The sequence below is a fragment of the Manduca sexta genome, chromosome 28, assembly GCF_014839805.1.
Source record: "Manduca sexta isolate Smith_Timp_Sample1 chromosome 28, JHU_Msex_v1.0, whole genome shotgun sequence".
Classification (NCBI taxonomy): domain Eukaryota; kingdom Metazoa; phylum Arthropoda; class Insecta; order Lepidoptera; family Sphingidae; genus Manduca; species Manduca sexta.
This window is the reverse complement of record NC_051142.1, coordinates 11,793,499-11,816,650: the sequence shown is the minus strand read 5'-3', so window position 1 is coordinate 11,816,650 and position 23,152 is coordinate 11,793,499. Positions and strand designations below refer to the sequence as shown.

Here is a 23,152-nt window from a genome sequence, read left to right as displayed (position 1 = left end):
CGCATATTTGCTTTATTTCTACTAGCATTATGCCAAGTCATCCGTGAATAACAAGTATTTTCGCAAAAAAAAACCGGTTTTAGTATTTCTTATTATTTTGTAGTTTGAAGAATTGTGTATGTATATTTGACTGAAAATAATAATTGTCGTTTCGAAAAATTCTTGCCTTGTAGTAGTGGTGGTTATAGGGCGGGTAATATTAAAATTACTATTTAATATTTTTTTATTGTTTGAAACTTATAATTTGCTATTTTACATATATGGCCAGAATAACTTATGGTAATGTGTAGTTTTCAAGAAGACAAGTACTTATATGGTTTTATCTATTAACGCGATGTCAAAATGTCCTTGTATGTAGAGTTCTGCAATCTTACTGCCTATATTTATAGGTAAAAAAAGACCATCCTAGCTGAATTTCGGCCACGGCGGCCAATCTCAACGGAGATCAGCCCAGTAGGCAGGAGATATAATAGTGCACAAGTGTGTGCGCAATACACAGGTGCACTCTCTGTTCCTTAACTCCCATATACCGGTGAGACGGCAATCCGACATGACCGGAGAGAGATCAGGTGCAGGACCAATGGCTTTACGTGCTTTCCGCGGCACTGGGGCTTCACACCGCCATCTTCTTGACTTAGAGCTGCGTCTGCGTAATTTTTAAGATGGATAAAACCCAATCACAATTATTTTTACCCGAGATTCTAACCCATACCTCAGCGCCGTATTCGCACTCGTACTGCTGACGCATTACAACCACGGCATCAATCAGACCTACCTACGCAATGAACAATGATCTTGTCACTTACCACGGGTTTTTGAGACATTGTTTAAAGCTACCCTGGTCAGGCGAGCCAACTCATTCTATCACCAAAAATGGCTATCACAAAACCGCATCAAAACGTATAGTTCTAGTTACAATGAATCAGTTGAAATTACCATAATTTTACACATCTTTTCCTTAATATAGTAATATTAAGGAAAAAATGTTAGGTACTGACCGGGCTGTATTTAGGCTCGAATGGCATGGAATATATTATTTTTTTAGATGAAAGGGTGACACAGATGTTTTCCTTCACCGTTAAAGCAAGCGATAATTCACAAAGAAAACACACATAATTTTTAGAAAAGTCAAAGGTGTGTGCCCTTGGGCTTTGAACCTGCGGACATTCGTCTCGGCAGTTCGTTCTACAACCAACTAGGCTATCGCCGCTATATAAATAGCGAATGGGGAATTGATTCAATTCTCGATCTGGTAATCCTTGTCACCGTTTCTAACCAGGTTTGCCTGAAACTTCCCCAAAATAGCTTGTAAAGCAAGGAGGGTTATATTTAATTTAAAAAAATGCCCCCTCACGAAAGAGATAAGGTAACTTAATTTAAGTCCCACTACAAATAATATAATGTGAAGTCATTTGGGTACATACATTTATGACATAACAGTTAAGAAAAACTTTACTGATGAAGAGGCAGAGCATAAAATACGGTATAATCATATCCTACGACTGTACATATAGATTTTGTAAACACTATAAACGGATTCAGAAAGTAACTGTAGGGGTAAATTTTGACATGTCGCTAATGCCGAGATCTCGATTACGAATGGAAAGTGCTTACAGACTGATAAACGATAAACAAGTTAAATAGTAGTAATAAGAAAAATAGTTATGGTAGGTGCTAATAATAATATTATTTAAGATCGGTTAACAGTATGGTCCTGAACCAATTACTTTCCAGTGACTCGTAATTAGTTTTGTTGAAAATTTGACAAATACGACGTTGTTAGCTGCAATTACATCAATTGATGCTAAAAACAACTGTTTTCGGTGTGTGGGTCTTGCCCCCACGACCTATCCTGGATACGCCCTTGGGAAATACTCTGCTGGAAAAGTGGGGAGCCCAGCGAGGGATGACGAAAATTGCGCGCGATAAAACACACAGCTCCTTGCTTTCACTTCAAACAAAATGAGACGCGCGCTAGTTCGCCCACCGCCCGTTCACGCGCCTATTCGACACTAACCGCCGAACAACGCACGCGGTCAAAACACTATCAACATAAAATAAAAAAACATTTTTATAAATAAAAAACAAATCGAACTTGAAAAAAAACGAAGTTCTTTAGTGCATGAACTGTGATTATAGGATGAATTGATTTGACCAAAAATAAATAATTGTCTTTGGATTTTTATTTTTTTTTAAATTAAGAATAATAAATAAAAATGACAATGGCTGGCCGTTGTATGCTGTCTCTTCTGGTCTTGTGCTTGACTGTGATCTGCCACAATGGAGAGGCTGCAGAAAGTGATAACGCGCTAACATCGACACGTAAGTTCATCACTGTATTTATTCATATACAAGACGAAATATTTATTAAAAAGAATGTATTTAATTTTTGACAATACTACAGTAATAATTATTATTGTATTCTCAATGTTTGGCGAATTCATTATTGGATATACTGTCTTCCCAAATGTGAAAAAAAATTGCAATTTAAAAATTATTATATATTTTTTAGATTATTAATTTTTAGATATTCATATAAATCATTTAAACCAAAAATTTATTGATATCGTTTAAACTAAGTAACTTGTATACAAACTATGAGGATTTTATTCGCATTATATGCTGGGCCCTTATTCTGTATGATAGTGTAAACGCGTAACGCGGCCGTGTCATGTTATCTTCGAGAAATGTGCGTGGAATGGTATTCTGTAAGCCAAATTTCTATAGTCCTAAACATGACGCGTTGTGTTACGTGCTTGTTACACACTGTTAAAATAACGTGCGGGATAGAGAATAAGGCCCCTGTACGAGCGTCTAAAACATGGGTGACATAATTTCTTGCGTTAGTTTGAAGTCATTCGATTTTCCTAGTTGATTTTTTATTGAACCTTTGTATAAATATTTTAGGATATTTAATATCACGACGTGACTTTAAGAATCAGACAATGATTGAAAAATATATATGTATTTTAGGATGTTTAATATCACGGCGTTACTTTAAAAATCAGACAATTTAAAAAAAAAAAAGGTTTTATCGACGTCCTACGGTCCACCCTCGTAAAAATCGTTTTTCAGAAAAAAGGTCTCATTGTACGCTTTTCTTTACAATACATAATTTAAATTCATTTATATACAGCTCTTTGTGCGTTTTTTTCTAACCGACATCCGCGTCAACTTATATGAGGAAAACAATTTGTAGATCTATATAACAAAAAAAGATCAAATATAATGTTTAAGTTTGTCAAAGCAAATCAAATTTTTATTGTGTGATGTTAGTAATAGAAGTTGGTATTATTATGTATTCATAAGACTCACAAAAATCGACCCCATATATGGGTGTACACAATTATTGTCGTTCGCTTTATTTATTTTTTTCAAATTCAGACAGTCGTTACACATGTTACATAGTCGTTCAGTTATATTAGCATCCACATGTCTGGCCCAACAAGCCTAATGGCAAATAAATTATTGTATTCAAATATAGTTATGAAATTCACATGCTGTGACCACGCTCCACGCACTGTCGTGTTGAAAGCATTGCTGTTTGGCAACCGCACCTTTTGGCCGAAATGTGACCTTTAACGCTTTTAGGGTGGATTGCGGTAAAATCTTCCAATTATAATGTATTCCAATTATAATTATTAAATACTCTTTTGTAATACAATTCTTAATAATATAAATTCGATAATGTGACGATGTGAATGTTTAGAGTTAAACGCCGAAATCAATGGACCAATATGGATGATTTGGTATACAATTTTTGATGTTATGGATTAAAATATAGAATAATTTCATTATAATCATATCTCAACGTCTCCTTAGTGGTAATAGACTAAAATATTCTGCACAGAATGTCGCCTAAATAGAAGTTTTTTTGCTAATTGAAATAAAGGAAATATTTTCTTTGGTTCTACCGCATTGTCGCTTAGGCAATTAAATTATCATATTTGTTGCTAAAATGTGCTAGAGTCCTATATTAATCATAAGATATTGCGATATTGTACGCATGTGATATGGCGTGACATGGTTAAGAAATACTTCATAAAAAATGGATTCAGGGTCAAAATGTTATAATATGGTCAAACTACGCTAAAATATAAAAAAATATTGACGATATTGTTTTGAGTCATTTACATTTCTTATAAAACGCATAATATTACCACACGTTACCTTATTTATTATGTTTAATTAATCAACAGCAATTTATTGTTCATGTTAGGTAATTCATTGTTTTTTAAAGAATTTTTAAGGATATTGAACTTATTGTTAAATTTTGCAACTGCAACTGCGTAAATTCAAGGTAGTAAATTGAAATATAATTTATTTGTATTGGATAAAGATTTGTCTGTTAGAGATCGCAGATAGCGATACGGTCGATTTTGTAACATGTTTATATTTTACTGTTGTATGTTTAAGTTTTCGTTGATTTTTCTCGAAACAGCAAAGGATTTTCGATCTAACATCAATATAGTATTACATAGCTTCGGGGTTTAAATGGAACTTAATGAAAGAGATAACATCTCTTATTTTTTATAAATGTATTAATTGAAAACTGACATCGTAAGCAATGCATATCATTTGTTTTGGATTATGGCTAATCTTTAATCACGGAAATCACGTACAAAGAATTTGACGCTAATTAGTAATTTATAGAAGCGTCAACAATATGTTAACTACTTGATACCTTTTAGTAATGTTTTGTTTTCAAATAAAATTTGTTGATTTACATAACATACATTATTGAAGAATAGATTTTGAATAAAAATTTTAAATGTGCGCAAATATCGATGTCAAGGCTATAGTGGTTTCTAATTCTATCCGAAGCTTGTATGCGACTCGTTTCTTGTTCATATATTGGCTAGAAAATGCTTTACGGTGTTTTACGATTGGCGCATATGTTAATATGCTTTTAATCATTGTTAATGGATCTTGAAATAACGAATATTTATATATTGCAAAACTCGTATCAATACCGTTGTATTTATTGTAATATGTTATTGGCAATAAGGGCGTAACCACCTAACAGATTATGAAGGAGGAAGGGGAGTACAATTATCATATTTTGTTGCGTGGAAATCTCATATTCTGTTCCAGAGGTGATGTGGTCAAAGCGAAAATTTTAATGTAGGTAGTCCCAATAGTGTAATACAAATTCATACAAGACTACTTTTCATTATTGACGGTGAAAACTCAATATATCATAACTAACACGAATATTACATGGAAATATATCATTTTCAATATGTATTTACATAACAAAAAGCAATTATTCAAAATATTTTTATTTACAAATTGAAATTTGTTTTTCTCTTCCTATTAACTTGCCTTTTTGTTCTTTTTATATAAGTAATATGTATTAACATTTCACCGTCAGTTATATAATTACATAAATAAATTATTATTTCAATATATTAGTATTAAAAATAAAACGTATTTCAACGAATTAAATCAAAGGGCGCATGTTATTCATTAGTTGTGCTCTGATTACGAAAATTAAAATACAAGACTGTCACTACCAGACAATGAATATTATTCTAAAGATTTTAATAACAAATTCTTATAACCTAATTAGAACATTACGAGATGTCCCATGTCGTTGGCATCTTATTCGTTAAATGAGAATGAGGTGCCAGTTACACTATTACATATTAAATTTAATGTAGGGTTGTTAGTTGCTACATTTTAAATTATCCCTAGAATTAACTCATACGTATTCAATATCTGTATTTGATTCGATAACATGTTTAAATTACCAAACAAACTATGACCATCAAAGTTTAACATAGTTCCGTTTACTAACTTTGGAAAACAATACTGGATAATCCTTATTTTATAACCATATTTTTAATATTATGACAACAGTTTTTTTGGCGGGGTGGAACGCATTATCGCTACCACCAATAGGGTATGAATCAGAAGATTGTGTTGGTTATGCCGGTCTCACGACTCAGTCTACACTCGGGAGTATAGCATCATTAGAGCGACCATTGGACCGAGTCCCTAATATCATATACCAAAACTAACGGCGGCGCATATGACAACCCTGATATTACGTCATACGTTTATATGCAGTGGGCAGTGCGTATGTCTCAAATGACACCTTTGGAAACCATCAGCTTCCTAGCTATACGGTTACTGTTACGCTAACAAGCCGTGCGTAAGGATAGCATCGCAATATGTAATGTCTGAGGCATTACGGTCGTAATTCGCTTGTGGGCGTAGTCGTGGTGTTCTATATACTTACATTGCGAAAACGAAAAGTTTGTCTGTTTGTTTGTAGGGACTTATCTTTGAAAACATTGAATCGATTTTGTAAATTTTTCTCTAATAGGAAGCTACGTAAAAGTATTTATCCGGCAAAATCTTTTTCTTACATAGGCGGAGCCGCGGTCAAAAGTTAGTATGCTATATAACTCTTATAGGTCATACTAAAGATGATCTCATACGCCTTGTCTTGTTTGTCTAGTGTCGTGGGTACTATGGAAACGAATAAACCATTCAAACGCTCGTAAAGCCAAAAATATTTGATGAAAAAGAATGCAGTAGTAACTGCTTAAAACATAATATTATGTTTAATAACCATTTATCGTTCCTAAGAAGCAGAAATATAAATGGAAAAAGATAAAAATTTGGTTTTTCTAGTATAAAAATTATTATAATTATTAATTGACTAGATACTTGCAATTTATCAGTTTCTCATAAGCAGTAAATACTAGGCCATTCAAAATCATATTCGCAATAAATAAAATAGTTTAGTCGACAAATCGATTATCCAATTCGAATGTAAATAATAGCTCTATAAGTACCTAATGACCTCACCATAATTACAGGTTTATTTTTACGCATTGCCATTTCAAAATTTCATTAAGCATTCTAAATACGTACCACTTATTGTTATAAACTTCCTTATGTTGTGCATACGCATTGGTATATTTGGATCGTTTTAAACATATAAATCGTGATTACAATTTCATATTTAAGGGGGAAATATTAAACAGATTTCTTTGAATAAAAGTGTGCCTGATATCACATATTGTTCACAAGAAAACTTGTTATTGCGTAAAAAATGGTAGAATTATTAACTGTTGTAAGCATAGTGTATTCAGAGGTCGTGTTATCAGGGAATTAATTTACGCATATTGTGCCTTCTACTCTAGTATTTTTTGTTTAAATAAGTGCTAATTGTATCGTCAAAGTTTGTAACAAAAACTACCTTCAGTTTTTTAATGAACACTATAACGTAAACATTTACATTATAGTTTGCTAGGTCTCATAAATCTATTTTAGTTTGCGAATGAAGCTAAACAACCTTCATACAATGGCTACTAAAATTTACTGCCTCCATACATTCATCCTTGTGAAACAAACAATGAGACTATCCGCTAGGCATGAGTAGAATACAGTTTGGTAAGATCCAGCCTTGCCCGTCTTTCTATGGCACGATAGCCGTCCTACGTGGCTCGATTGTCAAACATTGTGTGACAATTTGAATCAAGGAGGAAAACATTTAATATTAGGATTAATATACAAGACTAATGGTTAAACGGAAAATAATGTTAGGACTAATAAGAGTTATGGATAAGCGGATGCTTGCTATTTAAAACAGAAAATATGGACGTCACGGGATTTGTTTGTCAATTACGGAGTGACTGACGATGACTTCTCACGTCAATTATATTCACTCCTAATTTAAATTGATCACAATGATACTCCAAGCATTTTGGTTGCATTTAGTAAATATGAAAATAAATGCATTAGATTCTTAAATATGTTTTCAAATCTTTCCGTCAGTTCTCAACAATGCCAAGAATATTATAGAAAAATAAGAATTGGCCTGATTCATCATCAGCCACATAAAGTCCACTGCTGAACATAGGCCATCCCTAAAGATTTCCAGACGGACCTGCCGAAAGCGGCTTACCTCCAACTTTTTCAATTTGTAACCGAATTATTTGTGATACAAATTATATTATATAATATATTATTTATAATTTATTGGCCTGATTAAAAGCCTATATCGGCCAAAGATATTATTCGAGCTCTCGTAATCAGTTTAATCTGCTGAACGGATCATCGGTCCATATCGAGTCCATGCAACCTTGACACCGCACGTTGCGTAAAACTTTTGCGAAACCATCCTTTTGGCAGTAACCTCACGGCTCCTTTATTTATGGCCGCCTTGTAGTTTATGACACATAGTAATTTATCGGTTGATTTCGGATGTTTATTCAACAGCTCTTATTATATTTTATGAACCACATCTTAAGCTAATTAAGTAACAATAAGTATCTCGGTGGCTTAGTTGTGATTATACACCGTATAAGTACAATTACCGCGCTAAGGCCCTGCGTTGGAATAGGCTACCGGACTCATTTTTGTTCTTTACTATTATCAAATATTTACATAATATAAATTATAACACTGAAAGAATTATTAAAATCCGGTAAAAAATCAACAAGTTATAAGACTTTGAATTTCAGTGGAAAGGGTAATTTACAAGAAACAGAAAAGAGACGAAATACACACATGTGACGTCATCGGGAATTACGACGCATGCTAAAGAAAGAGATGAAGCGATATCCCCACATCGCGCCCACTTCTGTACATTACAATATTTTAAATATGAATTGCTCGCTCATTTTTTAACCAATTTTTATGCAGTTTTCGCAGCAGTGCTTCTTTTTCGTATTATTAAACATTACATATAGAATAATGTACAAAATCAAGCATAGGCCGGTCCCCTATTCCGGGTCGGGCGTAAATAATTGTGACTGGGGTTTTCCATCTTAAAAATAAGTCAGTCGCAGCTCGAAATCAGGAAGTTGGCAGTGTGATACCCTCGTGCCTAGGAAAGCACGTACAATCGTTGGTCCTACGCCTGATCTCTCTCTGGTCATGTTGGATTGCCGTCTCACCGGACTATGAGAATGAAGGAGCAGAGAGTGCATCTGTGTATTGAGCACACACTTATGCACTATCAAATGTCCTGCGTACTTGGCTGGTCTTAGTTTAAATTGGCTGCCGTGACCGAAATTCAGTTAGGAAGGAATCAATAATAATGAATTATCATACAATCTAGCATAAAATCTTTGCGTAGACAAGTGTGCACGCGCAGCGACGTCCAACTACAAATTCGGTAAAGGTCACAGGAACACGCGATTTTGAAATAGACCTGTCAAAAGCGGCTTGCACCCAAAGCCACTTTTGATAGGTCTATTTGAAAATCTCCAGGGGAGGTTTTTGTTCAGCAGTGGCTTGGCTTATCATATTGATGTTACAATATTTGGCTTTGATTTCCATCAATCCCTCTGGTGAATCAATTAAACATGAAAACATGTTACAAAACACACATAAAAAATATTTGATGTCAAAATTCAATGACCTCGCGGGTTTGCTTCCATCTGTCATGAGTAATCACAAATATAGTCATTATCAGAAATTCTTGTACCTACTTATACATAGAGAAACTAATAATCTAACCGCAACCGCGGAGTATCACCATTTCAGTTTATTCACCTTTTACTGATGATTTTATTTGGTGATCCATCGGTTAGACTAAAGTTAATATTATTAATGTTACGATATTGTTGAGTCAGACTAACTTACAAGGTCTTATAATTAAACCTTCTAGTGATTTCTTTTTGTGATCAAGTAATCCTTACCCTGACAATTGAAATGCAAAACTCTCCATTGGTTCCTTCTTCTCTCATACAGCAACATAGCGACCTTGGTATAATTTTTAAAATTGATGCATAACTTTATCTTTTTTGCCGAAAGATTTTTGATCTATTGTGGATTTTAGGTGGAAAAATATACCTCAAGCGATAGGTAGTAAATATATATTATTAATTTATTAAATTTCTTCAACTAAATGAAATTTCTATTACTAACTAACAAAGAGAAAAGTTTATGTGTTTGCAGGTTCGTAGAGGCTATATAGGGAATAAAGGAACCGATTTTAAAAATTATTTTCCTAATTGTAGGCTATATAGTGATATAGATTTCAGGAGTGCCTGAAAGCTACTTTTTATCCCGGGAAAATATATGTCCCGGGATTGTTTTTTCACGTGGGCGGTGCCGCGGGCAAAAGGTTTCTATCTATATATAAATGAATGCATTGAATTACGCTATGGATTGATAAGTAAACATTATTACTATTACCACGTAGGTCGATTATGGCATCATATTTGCAATCACAGTTTTCCTCGATTATAAACCTTATAAGCAGTCAATTTCAGTTTGCGTAAGACTTGAATTGATTCTCGTAAAATCCATCGGTGGCGTAAGGTACGAAATTGCTTCGTAGGAAAATGTATCAATGAAATATCTTACAACAGTATTAGTGTTATAAGAGTACTTCTGTTTCAATAGCGAATTATACAAAAGCGTTTTAACGTAGAAGACGGCACGATTGTTGTAAAGATAAAATAAAACATATGTGTACATTAAAACTTATAGGCATTACGAATATTTAATTTTGTTATAATCTTTTTGACAAAACTCTTATTGGCAATCCAATAAAGGCGATTATTATACTGGGCCTAACCAATACAATGTTTGATTGCTTTACAATTATTTATTGACTTACAATAATTACTTTATATTTTATTAACCGACTTTAAAAAAGGAGGAGGTTCTCAATTTAACTGTATGTTTTTTGTGTGTGTTTGTTACCTCAGAACTCTTGATTGGATGAACCGATTTCGATGATTCTTTTTTTATTTGAAAGCTGGTTTTTCCCTTGTGGTTTCATATAAAATTCATTGTTGTTGGACTATTGACTTCGAGGATACATCAGAAAACTCTTAAAATGATGTCAACTATGATGTCCTTAACGTATACTGATTTTTAATAACACAAGAAAGTAAAAATATTAAACTATTTGACAAAAAATTATACCGCCTTCAAAAACCACTAAAAAGCAAAAAAAAAATTACCTATATACAGTTTACCAATTTTGGAATCGGTGCCTAATACAAATTAATTAGCTATTAAAATTGCTAGTTAAGTTGGATAAATACATGAACAAAATATACGAAAACAATGTTAATTTGAATATGGAAAATAATGAATTGTTAATCTGATTTTTTAAATACAATGTTTAGGTACTTTTATAGTTTTCTTCTTCGTCTAAACGTCAGTAACTTCGTGCACTTCGATAACTTTTATTTTTTTTTTCACATTGACTCCAATGACCTTATTTTATAACAACCTAAAACACCTCATAAGTTGATGACTGTTGCATAGTTGTAACGACTCAACTAATTTTCCCTGTTCGTCATGCGTACAGTTTTAGATGTTACAAATTGTGGCGCTTGAGCATTACGTGTACAGATCCAATCTTACCTTACAACACAGTGTTTAACTAAATTAAATAAATAAGCGGTTGCTTCATCGGCGTTTCGTAAATTTTGGATAGTTTTGTAGGAAAAGTTTAAAGGCCCGCGACAGCGTTATCGTTGTATAATAAAAAAATTATGTACTTATGTACTATTGGCAACTGAGATAAACCCAATTTCGTTTGCAACTATATATAGCAGTATATATAGCTCGCAATTTAGTCTACAAATCTGAGCTCACGGTAGATTTTGAACCCTTGTTTAAGGAGCTTTGTTGCATATTCCGACTATGTCGCTGGCAGACGCCTAGACTCATCGCTCAGATCGGTGCCCTACAGATTTCTTCTCATACTTTTAAAATATTTTATTACCAAAACACTAGCGCCCTCTAACGCGGTAGATGTTCTCAGTGCGTATGACAGTTCTATGGATTCAAAGTACGTTTGAATTTTCCTCGACAATCCGTGTACATGACGCAACCTTCTCTAAAATTCTTTGTTTGAAAATAGTAGTGGATACTCCTTGTAATATTAACATTAATACATCCATGCCTAAAAATACCCCGATTTTAAAGCTGAACATTGTATTAATTATTTAGAATGATGTAGTCCTTGCAAAATTCTGATTGATTAAACTTAACTAAAAAATTTCATTACAGCCACTATTATGGTTGAGATGATAGATTTCCTTTGCCTCGAAAGGCTTACATTTTCTTTAAGGAGTTGCATTAACGCTGTTATCTTGTTTCCGAGTAACTTGAGCAACTACGAAGTTGCTAAAATATCTGTTAGTTTCATAGAAGTGTAGTGTTTCTCTGCAAGAACTTGGCGGCGTCTGCGCGTCGTCTTACAATGATCATCGCCCTACAAGTTGTGAAAGAAATGAAATGTAGGATAAGAAACAATAACCATCGACCATAATAGTTTCTTTAAATCTAGCCAAGGGATCGAAATTCCACGCAACCAAAGTTGCAATTATTCATTTGCATTCATTTTTATTAACAAAACAAAACCACAGTTACTCAGATAAGTCTACTAAAATGTCAATTATGCATAGAAAATATATGTCTTAAAATAACCGTATAGAAATGTGCGTAATTGTGCAACAGTTTTTGGGTCAGTTGTAATATGTTATGTAACGAATGACCTTGTGTAAAGTTCCAATCGTTCAAGTTCACGATTCGCGGTAGAAAGTGATACGCCGACACTGATAAACTATGTTTGCTTAATGTTTCTTCACGCCTTGTCGAGTATTATTGGTTTTGAGTTTATTTATTTTATATGGTTTTTATGTTCTTTATAGTGGTTTCCTATTGGATATAATGTTTAATTAACTGTATTATGTTCATGAACTTTATTTGTACGTTTGAATAAGTTTCAACATTCTTTTCTTTCTCTTTATGCTTCTATTTTGCAAAAAAAAAACTATATTATAAAATACTTTCGTCATTATATTGCATGCATGGTAAAGACTTCCTTTCCTCTGAAAACTGTATAATTTGTTCCAATAAATCGACTATGCTTACAAATTACCGGTTGATAAAATAAACTGACTGGTTTTTATTCAACAATTCGCTTGAAGATTTTAAAAAAATATCTAATGATTGTTTCCCTGAATCCGAAGAATTAACGTAAGTTTGGCACGTATATTACCACATTCACGCACAAATCATCTGTTGATTCGCAAATATTGACGTAACCACACCTTGGCACATTTGATCGCTGATCGAATTCTTAGGCTGTTTGTCTATTTAAACGTACCTATGGTCCATTCTCTTCACGCATCATATACATTAGCATTTATCGCCTTGCGAGGAATTAAGTTTTAAATTCAATGGAGTCGACGTACCACCGTACGTTCCAGTGTGCGGTTCGGCCCGCAGCGTAGTTCATTATCCTCACCTACTATTAACTTTATTTGTATGTTATGCTTTTATGGTTAAAACATTAAGTGCAATGATTTTAATGCAATTTCGTACGGAAACTATATCTGAACTGAACCACGAGAAAGGGTAAGGAAAGAAGTATGCACATAACGCCACACCATAAGCTAAAGTTAGGTATTAATAGTGTCAATATTCCGATACAACACTCTCAAATAATCTATACATATAAAAATGTTTCTCTATTTCCCTTGATCACGCCATAATTTGAGAACGTCTTAAGCGATTTAATTTATGATTTTTTTAAAGTTTTCTAATACTTTATTGAAGGTTATTATGGAAAGAAAAATTAAGAATTGCGCAGAAAATTCGAAAATTTTAGAACTTAAAAACTTTTCTAACGTCGAGAGTTTGATTGATGTGAACTTAGCAGACAGCTTTTTTGTTTTTGGATAAATGTAAAAAAATATATATAAAATTCTTCTATACCCACTACATATGTATGTCACTAAACTCCTTTTAAATTGTTGAACTGATTTTTATGAAATGTTTTAGAATTATCCAATGTTTTAGATTTACCATTGAGCCCGGTATTTATTGCGTACTCGGGTTCTAAGATTTTATTTCCTTTTTAGGGCAATACAACGTGTGTCAGGGCTGCTAGTTCCAAATAAATCTCACATTAATTTGTTACGGCAAACTGTTATGACAGCGCCGCTACGTTCGTTTTAATCCATCGTAATATTATTGTAATGCAGTTATTGCGTGCATGCAAGGGCAATATGTTTATATGTCCTTGTTACAGTTAGGATTACCTGAGAAAATCAGTTCATAGACGCATTAATAATTCTGATTTGTCTTTATGGAACCAACTTAACATTTCTCATGTAAATACATTTTTTATTGTAACATAAAAGTAAAGTAACTGGTTCATATATGATAGTATATATAAAAGACAGTTTTGTCTGGATACTAAGACAATCATAAAGTAATCAAATATAATCAAATTAGTCCTAAATAACAGCAAACTAATATAAAACTCAAAAACGTATACAACTATATTATTAAAAAAAATTAAACCAAAAGTGAAGAGTTTCATTTCCCCGTGCCTCAAGATTAATTAGGGTTGGCGCGGTATGCTTCCCCTTTCATTCTTTCATGTTATCTGTTATTGCATAATCCTAATTTAATTTATTTTTTCTTGTTGTCAGCTCTTTTTTTCCCGTACGACATAATCTACCCATCACTCTTCTTCTTCAAAAGTTCGATCACCCCTATCAATCCTTCGCTATATAATTTCGACTAATTGTGTATTTTTTTGTCCTTAATAAAGTCGAATCTTTCAACATTAAAAGGGTTAAACCAATAAGATAGACACTACGTTTTTGCGACAAGATGCATGTCTTCTGCGAGTCGATGGACTCGTCCTTGAAGCGCGAAAATTTCACTTTTCGGCCCGAATATTCGGTCATCGCTCTTTGCGTCACCTTGTCACCACTGACCAACACACCCAAATACATGTTATGTAACGTTTACTCAGTGAGGCCTGCTTTGTTTGTGTCTATCGAAACAGTTTTGAAACGCAGGTTTACTGAGGGGGGTTTATGGCGGTATTTTGTGTTTTTATACAATTTTAGTAAGTAGAAATACATTTAAACATGTTTCGTATTTCTACGACAACTTGCTATAAATTATTTAAGTTGTTAAAAGTTCCGTGTTCACAGAAAAAGTATTATGCGTAGTTCAATTACTGTTACATTCATTTACCACCAAATCTGTTGCCAATAAATGTTTTTTCTTTCTTTCTTTCCTAATTATTTGAGCATTGTGAAACTGATGTACAATGGTAACAATAAAAACACCGTGAGGTTTTAGGCCACAGATGGAGCTACCTTTTTATTCTTAGGCTTTTTCGCTTTTAGGAGCGAAATTAAATATCTCTTATAATAGTTTCAAGGAAGAATGCGCTATGCAGCCTGCAAAGAGTTTCAAGACTATAAACTGGAAATAATGTGTAGGAGAGATATTTAATATTATTAATTTAGTACATATTGCCATTAAAGGACGAATACTTTGCCATTCCTATTATATTCAAGCACTAGACGTTTTGATTGTTGACTAAGTCGCCAAGATTATACGTTATAGATGGTAACAGCGTACCTGAAGCGATGACCAAAAATGACTACTACTTGCAATTAACGTTGTTTACTAATATATTATTAAGCATCTTACATAAATACCTTAACGTTCCGTTCGTCTAAAACCGGCCTTATTAGTCAAAGTTATAATTTGCAACTCTATAAACAAATAAATAGAGACCAAATTTGTCCCAGTTTTCTTTTATTAATAAAGCAAGTGATTTAATTGAACATCTAAGAAATGGGTCTATAATTATATTTCAAAATGATTGACAGTTGAAGTTAGAATCATAAAAAAATCAGTGGTCATATCTCAGTTGAAAGTAACATTAAATTATTTCACCTTGGATAATATGCACCTATATTTATATTGGTGTTAGATCTCTTATAATATGTGAGAGTTCGCCTAGGTAGGTACCACCGCAATGTCTATTTTTGCTGCCAAGCACCAGGGTGTAGTCACGGTTGTGTCCCTGGACCTAATAAGACTTAACAACTCATGCCTTAGGATGGCGAGCGCAGTGGAATACCAAACAATACTTGAAATTCAAGGTGTTTTGTTTAATGGGCGGTCGTATCGCTTTCCGTCAGGCGAACGGAAAGCTCATCTCCTCATTCAAGACAATATAAAAAAGTTACATATAATTTTTTACTACGTTTATAGGGAAAGAACGTAATAAACATAATGCTAAAGTAAATGTGTTTTTAGTACCCCAAAACAACCCCTTCCATTTGCCAATCTCTATCCTTTCTTTAAAATTTGGCGGCACATCCTTTCTTCTAAAATTGTTTAGGTTTCAATGGAGATCACATCATGTGGCCAGTTGACGGCATATGTTATAAAAATTCTTAAATATCCACAATGTCTGTATCGCAGTGTTGATTACAAGCCTAGTTAAGTGTAGTCATTTATAAATAGTTAAATGTAGTCATTTAGAATGATGATGGCTGTGAATTAAAAGGTTCATTGGACCTCACTGAACAATATTTGTCTAACCCATAATCATATTTCGTATCCTCATGTGGTTATGTTACGTTCTTAATGAGGTGTAGAACAAGATTATGTATATGATAATTACGCATTTTAATTATTTGCTCGCGGCAAAGATTTTGAACTATATAGTTAGTTAAAAACCGGATATCACGCCCCAATTTTTGCTCCAAAAGTTTTTACCAATTGGTAATAAATTGCTGTCTTATTTGAAATATCTGTATAACAAGATGTTACAACAGCCTTATATATTAATACAAAAATAATATATTTACAGAAAATATGCTAATAAACACATTAAAAACGTGCAAATCATGATACGGAAACAAATATGAAGTATTTTACATTGATGTTTTGCTATTTCATGGTATTTAGTGATCAGATTAAATAAACATCGCATAAGCGTAAATTTTTTGGATAACAATCCTCCCAATATCCGCTCTATATAATCTTAGAACTCTTTGGCTCGCGGATATATTTAACTTTGTTTGATTGTTAAGGCTTTAATGCCATAATGCACAAGTGCATTCTAAAAATGCATAGCCCTTATTGGTTAATAATATCCATTCGAATGAACCTAATTACAACTTTAATAAGGTTACTTGTTGCGTCATTGCAAGGTGTACAATTAATATTTTAAACAAACCTTCATGTTAAAAATTACTTGATATTTAGCACAGCCATACAAAAAGGAATACTTCTCTTCGTCGAAATCCCTTTTGTATAATTTTATACTAGATGTATGCCCTGTGGAAGCAAATTGTAAGGATAGAAGTAGCTTGTATGTTCCAGAACATGGTTAATCCCTGTGCTTAATTACATTTTGATTTGTTTAATGATTTTTGCCGTTGCTTCAAACAAGCCTCCAAACATTTTCACAAGCATTCGCATTTGTAATATTAGTGAGAAGAAGTAATTTACGACGGGAATCAGATAAGTATATATAATAGGACAGTTTCCTATGATTGATTTAGTTTATTATTTTATATGTAACAGAAAATAATATAAAAGCAGTCTTCTCCGTGATCAACATCAAAACTAATTGCAGAATAAAGCAGTTATTCGTATTTGAAATATTGTTGTGAACAAAAGTGGGTGCGTGGTGTTATCACGCTATCCCTTTCTCACTCTCGCAGCGATATGGCCGGTAGCAGTGGGTGACGTCACATTTCACTATTACTGTAATTTGACGGCCTTTCCAGCAAATTTCAATTTCAACTTATTTATTATTGCCGAATTTTGAAAATATTCTCCCGATAGATTTTGGATGAAATACGTTTTTGATAAATGTATTTAAAAAAATCGTCAATTACTCTATTACAAAGATTTTTTTTATTAAATTAAACAACCATCAATCCTTTCTCTACAGCGGAATACATCCTCCCGTGTAGCAGAAGCGATCCTGAAATCGACACATGCATCAAGAACTCGTTCAATCACCTCCGGCCGTACTTAGCCCGAGGGTTACCGGATCTGCAGGTGCCGCCCGTGGAGCCGCTCCTCATCGACAGGCTCGTGATGGAGAACTCAGCCGGCCCTGTAAGGGTTACAGCAGCGTTCAACAACATCACTGTGGTGGGACCTAGCAATTACACCGTTACTAAGATCAGGTGAGTTGTTTATATTAGGGTGAAAAATTTTGGGCACGTAGATAAAAAGGGATACTCCTGAGTGTTAAACGTAACAGTTTTCCGTTGAATAATACCGAATTTATGAATTTTATTATTCCAAACTCCGTCACATTAGTAATGATAATGGTGTTGTTTATGGCTGTTCTTTTAAAAACAAAAGTATTTCTGTTCGAGTAAAGAAAGTCAACCTTAATGACGGTCATAATCATTAAACCCCTAAAACATAAAATAGCAAAAGAAAGAAAGTTATTGCTGGCACAATTTTAAATAGACACAATACTACTTGAAACAAACAAAATCACTATATTTTAATGATTAGTACGCTAAACAAAAATTACATAAACTCCAGCAAAAATCTTTCTCATTCAGCTGGATGCTACAGTACGACCCAAGCAGTGCAACACAAACATTTAACATCTGGTCGTGTCCGAAAGTACAAAAACATTAACTGGCCACTTAGCAACAAACCTTGACACCGTCCAAGTTACGCTGGTCCAATTATATCGTAAATAAGGAAATCCCAGTGAGTCAGCTTAAACTAGCCATCTCCGGTAGACATCGCCACTGTCGCCACGTCGTCGGCTACGCCATATTTTGTAATCCTTTTACGCGACAATTGCACAAGGTTTCCGTAATAGTAGTTTCAAGTAAACTGTGTTTTTGAATGGCAGGGTTCAATAAGGCAATATGCATACCGCGTATTATGTCCTCAGTAATAAGCTGTTTGGTTTTAATATTGCTTGTAATAAGTACACTGGAAGATACTGGCCAATATGGAGTAAATATATCCTTGAATGTGAAATATCACATAAGGTATTTAGATTTAAAATATTACGAAAGATTCCTGACAAAAGGTTTGTTTATAGGAAGATGCTAATTATGAAACCATCTTCTTTCCAAGCTCTATGTATGACAATTACTATAAGTTCTGCTTTTTTGTTAATTCACAGTGCCATTTTAACTTGAAATCTGAAATTATCTTATTTAAGTATACTAGATTATGTTGACATTGAGTTATTAAAGGAAACCAGATACTCGTCTTTACCACTGCTAAGATCGCGCCAAAAATCATTCAGGAATAACAAATATTTTCACAAAATAACTCAGTTTAGCTTTACTGGTCATTTTGTACATTATTGGAGATATAGCGTGGCGTAAGTGTATTTCTGAATGAAAATGTGATATTGCCTCTGCGACGCTTTGTCTTAGGGTGCTAATAGGTGACAATTGATTGATGTTTATTTTGTTCGAAACTTACACTTCTTATTCACACCTACGGTTCGGAAAAAATATTGTAGTCCTATTTTGAAGAAGTACGTAATTCTATTTAACAATGCAACGTCAAAATGGCCGTGTTAGTTAATTATTATAACTATATCTTGTTAATTTCTCATTTCAGATCCGACTTAAAGAAGTTGCGTATAGACCTGGGTTTGGTTCTGCCTCGCATCGAGATCACAGGTCGCTACGAAGTCTCTGGACAAGTGCTGCTGTTCCCAGTACGATCTCAGGGGGACTTCTGGGCTGCGTTCAGTTAGTATAATATCGATTTTAGTCTTAAACACCTTTGGCTATTTGTAATCTGTTTAAAGTTTTAAACTTGATGTTAACATTGTAAATATGTCGATTTTTTAAATTATAATTTTTATTTTCATATTAAATTCAACCCTCATTACACTCTTGACATTTATTCAAGTTCAATCAATCCAGAATATTCGAGACGTGACAAATAAAACACATAATTAAACTACATTAACGTTTAAATTGTTTTACTTAAGCGTTAATACATTGGATTGATCGAGGTAGACTGGATACAATGTCAATATATTAAAGGTTATGCCAAATATAACTTCGAATAAAACTACCTCAAGGAAGATTAAACGGAACCTTCATTTCGTTTATTACCTTAGTTGCATCTTGCTTTTAGAGACCTTGCGAATTCGACAATTGTTTTCTATCAAAAAAAGTTATAAGTCGTTTGTGACTCTTAATTTTTGGTTGGATTAAACCGAACAGTATTATTTATTCCCTTTTTTTAAACCCTTCTCTTATCATACAGTCTATATTTCGCTGTTAGTTACATAGTTTGTTCCACAACCAACAGTTGAATCATCATTCCACCTTTCATAATAATTTTATCTCGGTCCACTGCATTTATTTTATTTTCCGCATTTCGATTGCCTTTACTTTAAGCTTAATTAACCGACTAATTAACAATTAATCAATATTAAGAAAACAATATTACGTAATAAGAAGGGAGCATTGCCGTTTAGATGTTTTTATGATGTAGTGAGCTAATCATCAGCTGTGAAACTAAGGACCACAGATACAATTATATCTGCAATCTTATTTAGGACCTTATGTACCGAATATATGTTTCTAAATGCCAAAGAATTGGATATCCCAACACATAACTTTATATAAGTGATCGTCATGTTTGGTGTATTTGCAAAAGTTATATTAATATTGTAGTGCAATACAAAATATTTTTCCCATTTCAGTCGACGTGGCCGCCATAGCCAAGATCTTCGGCAAGGAGATCGAAAGAGACTCTATCAAATACATGATGGCTGATAGACTCCTCGTCGACTTTAAACTAAGGAACTCAAGGTTCAAAGTGCGGGATACCGTCAACCACGGAAGCGTAATTGGTAATTATTTTGTTATTCTTTTTGTAGTTAATTATTAACCTAACCTTACTGATTTCTTGGCGATGTGGTCAAAGTTGGTATCGGAAGAATCTGTTCGATCCTCCAGTAAAGCAACATAGAACTATTCTAAGGCCCGTAGTGACAAACGTAACTTAGCTAATTACAAAGCAATGCTGTAACAATAAGTCTGTTTCTTAGTGCTTTTGGCATATCACCCTTGTAAGTATGAGGCACAGGGGCCCTGTGATTAACTAATATTGAGATTCAACGTTATTTCAGTTGGCTGATAATGAAAGCTAAACAATGAAATAGCCAAAGAAGCCTCTGATTTCGTTGACATCATGGGTTTCGGGGCTCTGTAGGTCCTCATAGTATTGTTCCTTAATACGGGTGTTAGTCTCTCATTAATAAAATAGGTCGATAGCCTACTTGGAAATGGAATAATCTGTAGAGGCGAATGTCCGCAGATTCAAAACCTAATGCACACACACTTCTGACTTTTTAAAGTTACGTGCGTATTATGTATCAATTATTGTTCGCTTTAATGCTAAAAGTATGTATATGTAGATTAAAGTATGCGGTTTGCACACAATTATGAGAAAACATCTCAGCTATGCGAGAAAACTTAAATTATTTTAATTTAATTCCTTGTCTGCAACCGGTGAAGGAGAAAGGGTAACCAGACGATAGGTTGGTTGTAAATTGAATATCTACACACGGATAACCTTGTAACATTATATTCAGATAAAGAACGTATTAAATTTCTAGCAACCTCGGTGGCGATACTGTAACGAACACCTCGTCTTTAGCTTGTCGAGAAATCAAGTCACTTAATGCAACGACAAACATCTTTTACAGTAAATATATAATTATGTAAGCCAACAGCAACAGAGGAAAGTGAGATATGAAATTTATATAAGTCAGAGTCTATTGGCCAACAATGAAAGAAGAAAGGGGAGAGCGGATTTAAGAGGATTCAGCAGTACAGTTTATTGTATTAGTACAATCTGCAGCTAGTAACCCCAGCTGACAGCACATCCTAACCACTCGTAATTTCAATCTTAGCACTATGAACTTAATCCATATATTTTTATGCTGCTACTTTATAATATAGAGTTGGTATTACTATGATGGGATCAAAATATATGCCAATTCTGATTGTGCCCCACAGGAGAAGCGATGAACCAGTTCTTAAACAACAACGCGGCAGAGATCATCGAGGAGATGAGACCAGCTGCCTCAGCGTCCATCGCGAAGCATTTCCAGTCGTTCATCAACGCCGCCTTCACTAAAATACCCATCGACGTGTGGCTCAAACCCTAGTGATGTACAAATTAATTATTCATAGTAACAGTTACCAGTGAGAGTTTCTAAAAAGGTTTTATGATATGATATTTCTGAATAACATTAACACTCTAATTAATATCAATCATTTGACCCGTAAATCGAACCAAAATTATAGATAACATCGACTTAAGTCTTCGGATCTTTCTGTTCCGACTCTGTTGTAGACTGTTTTTATTTTATATTTGATCAGACTGTTTATATTTAATCAGATGTCATTGTAGTTAATTAGTTGCCACGTAAAACCTGTGGCCGTGGTTCCGTTCACTTTCCGACATTTTAACTTTCATATCAATGATCACAGGCCAAAATATTAAACTTGATAGGCAAATTCAAAGAATAAAAACTACTTTTATGTAAATAAGTTTATAAAATTTCAAGGTACAAGAGCGAGATTGTTTGCTAGTAATTATATAAGTGAGATCAATATCGTTCTTGGAATATGCACTTTTAAAAACGGGTGCGTACATTATGGTACTTATTTTATTGTTTTTTTTTTTATGTAAGTCTGAATAATGCATTTCTTGCATATGAGTAATAGACAACCAATGTGAAGGTGATAAAGTTCCTTTCACGTTGGGTTCTAGAATCGATTTAATGTAGTTTTTCCGATTATATGTAAATTTTAATATGCTATGTTATTTCGTACCTTGCGCTAAATTTTGGATTCTTTGAACAAAGAGAATGACTATAATTAATGTCCTCATTCAATACCTTGGATAAAATGTAAAAATATAACTTTTTATCTTATATATCTCTATCAAGTAATGTGTATAGGCAGTGTTATCAAGTCACTAAAATCATGTATATTGAAGATGTTTTTTACAGTACTTTTGCATTTTGCTTGAAGTGGTTTTAATGACGTAATTTAAACGTGACAAAACCATCGAACATTTAGAATAGCTGGTAGCTGTAAAATAAGTTTATTTATTAAGTGATCAGTGAGCACTCTTGTATGTTTAAGTATTATGATTTATATTAGCATTTATTGTGATGAATAAAAATAACAAATAAATATTTCCGATAACTGTTTGTTTTAATAAAGTGAACATTGGTAAAATACAGAGTATTGGCCAAAAAAATGAGTTTGCTAGAACATGCATCAGCAGCCATATTTCGTCAAAATAATATATATTCTTATACACGCGCAGCAAAGTGCCACCTATGCAGCTGATC

At 33.5% G+C, this 23,152-nt stretch overlaps 1 protein-coding gene across 1 annotated transcript; it reads left to right on the top strand.

The window, feature by feature from the left end:
- Positions 1-1,947: 1,947 nt before the first annotated feature.
- LOC115442090 (protein takeout) lies at positions 1,948-23,003 on the top strand. Its single transcript, XM_030167060.2, has 5 exons — positions 1,948-2,322; positions 17,720-17,960; positions 19,381-19,514; positions 20,483-20,632; positions 21,804-23,003. Exons 1-5 carry the CDS (start codon positions 2,217-2,219, stop codon positions 21,953-21,955), a joined length of 783 nt encoding a protein of 260 aa, XP_030022920.1. The 5' UTR covers positions 1,948-2,216; the 3' UTR covers positions 21,956-23,003.
- The last annotated feature ends 149 nt before the right edge of the window (positions 23,004-23,152 follow it).

What these genes read in the sequence shown, in the direction of transcription:
- LOC115442090 (XM_030167060.2), top strand. Translation starts at nt 2,217, where the DNA reads ATGACAATGGCTGGCCGTTGTATGCTGTCTCTTCTGGTCTTGTGCTTG. An exon ending in TAACGCGCTAACATCGACAC is followed by an intron (nt 2,323 to 17,719) that starts GTAAGTTCATCA and finishes CTTTCTCTACAG; the next exon opens with CGGAATACATCCTCCCGTGT. An exon ending in TACACCGTTACTAAGATCAG is followed by an intron (nt 17,961 to 19,380) that starts GTGAGTTGTTTA and finishes TTCTCATTTCAG; the next exon opens with ATCCGACTTAAAGAAGTTGC.